The following is a 5,192-nucleotide window of genomic DNA, read 5'->3' as shown; positions in this document are numbered from 1 at the left end:
ATAATGATTGGTTTAAAAACTGAATTAAGTGCACATTTTAAATATATGTACAATAGGGTGGTCCAAAAAAAGTAAAGTCGGAATTTTAATGCTCTCACCCCCTAGCATTATTCTATACCGAAAAATTATACCCCTGAATTTTGTTTTTTTGAAATAAAAAAAATATTGAGAGATGGCTCAAAGCGCTCAAAGTTTTCTATGTATTTTATATGGAGAAAAAACAAGTTTTCGTAGATATGATAAGGAGTTCTTGAAAGTCAATATTTTTCGATCGGAAAACTTTTTTCTCTTCAGGAAACTTTCACTAATAATACCCAATCGTTTCTTTAAGCATATTACCTCGATTGAAAAATATTTTTTATTTTCAAGAATTCTATACCATTTTCACAGGAATTTTTTTTGCCAAGATATTTTTTTTATTAAAAAAAAAACGGGCAAAGTTTTCGACCACTCTCACGTACAATCATACGAACATATATAAATACATAAATACGTCTGTATGTGCATATTATCTCATTGCACAACATGCCAACCCGAGCACTGATAGTGTGGTATGTTAAGCTCTGCCTCACATTTACCGAGATGGGGGTAACCACCACATTTGGTCTGACCACCCGACCTGTCGCGTCGGTTAGCCAGCCATTGAAATTGCTGCATTAATGTCACAAATTCAAATGTTGTACTTAACCAATTGCGGCCTTTGCTATTTGCATAAACACCGATGAACATTAGCATGTACTACATATATTTGTCAGTCTGCTAGTGTTTGCTTAAATTCGAGCATAAACTGTGTTTGTTTGATCGTGTGAATGTCAAATGGCCGGCTTGCAAGCCTAATGAAAATGGCAATTTTCGGTTTGTAAAATATGGAAATACCAGCAAACATGGCCGCAACGTTGACAATATAATGCAATTATAGTCTGTAGACAAAATGGGACAGTTACATCCATATATGTATGTATGTTTTTATGTATGCGCACGCATGTACATACATATGTGTAATAAAGTTACATACTTTTACATTTGATTAATTGAATCCTTTATTTTAAAGTCTTGGTCATTTTGGATAGCAGTTTGAGTGAAGGTAGGATATGTTTTGTTATTAATTTTATTTTATTTTTATATATTTTTTTTCATAATATTTATTTATTAGTTTACTAAATCTATGTATAATTAGTTTATTAAAATATTAGTTAAAATTATCTTCTACACTTTAACCACTTCATCTTTGGCAGACGCCTTAGTTTTATCAAAACCACTGATAAGCATTCCAAGCACTCCAACAAGTATCAGAATATCCAAAGCCAATAATATCTTCATGAAGGTAAGTACACCATTAATGATACGATTCTCGAATTCAACTGCAGTTGAAAAAAGTTATTAGTATTAAGTTTTTTAATAAAACAATGACTTTATAATTTACCTTCTGCGGCAATATTCATTAATCTTATTCGCTCCGTAATAATGGGAGACATATCCTCTCCACTCGGCATATTTGTTATGCCAAAACTTTTTGACAATGCCGACGAATGCATTTCCGAAGTAACACGTACCACAAATTTCCGCCACATGATATGTAATCCAGTATGGTTTGTAGCCACCTCTACAGGGCTACGAAATATTTGGTTTGCCTGTTCTGGCGCCAATTTTTCAATGAAAATACTGGGTTTAAATTTTTCAACATGCTCTAAACTTTCAACCTGAAATGATATCAAGTACTTAGTATAATGGAAACGTAATTAGAAAGTTTAGCTACCTCGAAAGAGTGCGTTGCTGCTACAAGTGTGGAAAGTATTAAAAGAAACCGCAAAATTATTTGTTGTTGTTTTAGCTGACGAACCATTTTGCTGAATATTTTCAAGGTGACAGAAAGTGAAATCGAGAATTAATTGTTATTTTTTGTTATTTTTTTATTATTTTCTTGTATGCTTTTATTTATTTAGTCTTATTATTAGATATTGTTTAAAGAATTGATTGAAATCTCGAGGCTAATGGACAATTTTTGTGCAAGGAAGTAAACAACATCTCTATGACACAATTTTAAATTGGTAATGAACATACATATACGGTACATACTAAAACTATGAGATTAAACTCACTGTATTTCATACCCATGGCCCAGCGTTAGCTAGGGGGAAAAAATAGTTAAAGAAATATTTAAAGCTTTCAGAGCATTTGGTCCATAAAACGGCTCACTGAAAGTGACATTTAAATAAAAGAAAAACTATGAAATAATTGTTTATGTCTTGCGTCTTTTATGTTGAGTCCATTAAACGTTTGCCATGGTCATTATATTCATTTCGATTAGTGATGACTTTTTCTATATACTTGGCATTATTTTAATTTTATGATCAGACATTTTTCACTACAGAAAAATTTGTCGAAATTACGGAGGCAATATGGTGAATTCCAATAACTTGGCTAAAGCACTTTGATACAACAACTCCCTAAACTTGAAGAGACTGGAGATTTCAGTAACAACTGACCTATAACCTCTCCAATTACGGTCTGGCATGAGTTCGCATGAGAGATTTTTATCTCACACTGTCTTTTTTACGCTAGTCACTTTAAAAGCTTTCTACAGATTGTATGTATATGAAAGCGTACAGAGTGAAAGCTATCTTTTAACGTCACTTTCTAGTGCAAATGTGTTTATTATGAGTAAATATGTACGCATTAAATCAAAAGGCCTCTAATACCATTGAAATGTTTTTCTAACCGATATTTTTAATATTTATTTTATTTTAAAATTTAAAAAAATTACGTAAGCCATTTTTTCCTTACATTAGATTATTTATATTTGTATATATTTATTTTAAATAATACGTTTTATTTTTTAGTTTTGCTTTTTAATTTAATAAGATAAGCGCGCACTTAAAATAACAATGTTCTTTTCACAATCTACGGTATACGTATAACTGTTGCACTGACATTCGTCCAACCGAAGCAGTGTGTAATTTTGAAAATCGCCGACGAACCACGAAAGATAAGAAATCTTTTAACAAAAGTATAAACGTGAGAGCCATAATCACGAACAACTAGGTAAATACTAGGGTGTTCCATTAAAGAATTTTCCCAAATCAATTTTTACTTAACCCGTCGTTTAACCTAATATTTTTCATTATTTCAGCTCAAGATACTAAAATTATATTAGTATATAACAAATCTTATGAACACATTTTGTACCTCATCCATTTTTATATTTTTTTTATCTTTATATAGTATTTCATCCGCATCTTTTCGAAAGTTTGATTGTTAGTGGAACCTTAAAAAATTAATTCCAGGTTAAGACTGACGTCGAGCTTTTTTACCACTACGAATGGTAACTTTTAAGATATAGAGAAAAATCTGTGTGTGTGAAGAGCCAGGTGTGGATTAGTTAAAAAGTGCGATCAAAGTTATTTGGGCCAAAACCTCTCAAAAGCTTGGTAATTAAAGAGAAATTGTTGAGATTACTCCACCTCATCGTCTTTTAAGCAGTTGAGACTGTGAGAATTGGGTGTGAAGATTTCTTCACTGGTGTCTCCGGTCGACCATTAACCGAGCGTTTGTTGCGCTATATATTCTTCTTCCATGTAGCTTTAACCCAACCGTTGAGAAGTTCATTATAGCCTCAGTTCAACTTCTGCCTGCTGCCCATTCACCTCTAGGGGCGAGTGAATGAAGGCAGGGCTCTCACTATGCAGTGATGCATGTTATTCACGTGTAAAGTCGAAGACTCTAAGAATATTAGAGCATCCAAATCTTGAGTCAGCTCGCAGTGCCCCTGCACTCGTTGCTGCCGTATTCTTACCCAAGATGTTGACGAACGCTATGTTAAACATGCCGTTGAGAGTCAGAGTGGGAATGGTCTAACTGCGCCACTGATTGCAATGATGATCTTCCGTAGTGCATTTTGTTTGAAGAGAACTCCATAAAAGGTTTTGTGGGCTTTACTGTGGTTTCACAGATCCGAAAATAACTTTAGGAAAGAGGCGCAGGAATGCAAACGATGCATCGATATTTTTGAAAATTCGCTGAATTGACGATAACAGTTTCAACGATAGTTTACACATCGACTTAAGTGTGACTCAGACTTACTTTGGATGGGTATTTCAGACTTATCATAAGTTTCATTTTCATCCGAAATCGTTCAGTTCTCTCTTTTCGCTATGTGAATTAATTACGGTGGGATGAAAAAATTTCGGTTGAATTTTTTTTCGGGCGAAACTCAGGATATGGCTGATTGTGCTACTAAACTTATTTGATTGGTCATGAATTTCATTACTCATTATTTGGGGGAACATTCAGAAAATCCGAGTTTATTCGCAGTTTTCAGTGTTAAGAATGATAACCGAATCATTAGATAGGGTCCGGGCTCCCCTTAGAATTTCAACAAAATTAGGTCTTGGAACTTTAGGCGAACTTATGATGTGTGAATTTTTATTCTATTTGTAGGATAGATAAAGGAATGCTAATTAAATACAGGGAAACACATCCGTAAGTATGTATTTCTCTAGTTGAATTACAGAGACTGCATTGGGTGGAATTGAAAAGTATTAAATTTTCCTTTGAATGTGACTGGAACTTAACAATTCATAAAATATCGGAAACCATCGATATACTGATGTTACTGCCTAAAACTGGAATCCCCACCGATTGCACGCCTGCGATATTTAAGATCCACTGATGCTTTCTTCATATTCTTCTTAATTTCACGCTTCTGCACTAGTATCCTCGTTAGAATCAAGCCCAATTACTTAACCCTATCAGAATGCGTAGAAGGGATGCCTTTATTAAGAGAATAGTCACATGGGGTATCATATAATTATATATTCCCAAGTACACAGGAGACTCACTCTGTTAGAAGACCACTAAGCTATCATAATCAGGTACTCTTGTAGTTATCATATCAAAGTGGGTATATAGAAATTAACTTTGCCTAACACTGCTGTGACAGTTCTGTCACATTCTTGCCAAAGAATCTGACTATAGTCCCGTGAGGACCTAACTAAAAGTCGCTTTATAATATTTCTAACTAATTTCTATTTATATATGCAAAACAAAATAAATACGCGCACACATTTATAACTGCCTTGTTATCATATAACTTGCTTATACATACTAAAAAAAATTGAACACCACAACTGCAACAAAACTTCAGCTTCGTCAATACTCGAAAAAATTCACGTGAATTTATTTTTTAAAGTGAA

General features: G+C 33.5%; 1 protein-coding gene across 1 annotated transcript; it reads right to left on the bottom strand.

Moving 5' to 3' along the window:
• Positions 1 to 1,174: 1,174 nt before the first annotated feature.
• On the bottom strand, positions 1,175 to 2,966 carry LOC118746463. The gene is made up of 4 exons (XM_036480312.1): positions 2,785 to 2,966; positions 1,757 to 1,847; positions 1,424 to 1,700; positions 1,175 to 1,361 (listed from the first exon to the last, which is right to left on the bottom strand). Exons 2-4 carry the CDS (start codon positions 1,841 to 1,843, stop codon positions 1,207 to 1,209), a joined length of 519 nt encoding a protein of 172 aa, XP_036336205.1. The 5' UTR covers positions 1,844 to 1,847; positions 2,785 to 2,966; the 3' UTR covers positions 1,175 to 1,206.
• Positions 2,967 to 5,192: the final 2,226 nt, after the last annotated feature.

The sequence above is a fragment of the Rhagoletis pomonella genome, unplaced genomic scaffold (genome assembly GCF_013731165.1).
Source record: "Rhagoletis pomonella isolate Grant_MI unplaced genomic scaffold, Rhpom_1.0 Rhpom_scaffold_00010, whole genome shotgun sequence".
NCBI lineage: Eukaryota > Metazoa > Arthropoda > Insecta > Diptera > Tephritidae > Rhagoletis > Rhagoletis pomonella.
The sequence above is the reverse complement of the archived record's forward strand: the minus strand, read 5'-3'. Positions and strand labels throughout refer to the sequence as shown.

Excerpts from the sequence above, each read along its gene's own strand:
- LOC118746463 (XM_036480312.1), bottom strand. The coding sequence starts at position 1,843 with ATGGTTCGTCAGCTAAAACAACAACAAATAATTTTGCGGTTTCTTTTA. Across the intron at positions 1,701-1,756 it reads CAGCAACGCACTCTTTCGAG|GTTGAAAGTTTAGAGCATGT; the intron begins GTAGCTAAACTT and ends ATATCATTTCAG. Across the intron at positions 1,362-1,423 it reads AATGAATATTGCCGCAGAAG|TTGAATTCGAGAATCGTATC; the intron begins GTAAATTATAAA and ends TTTCAACTGCAG.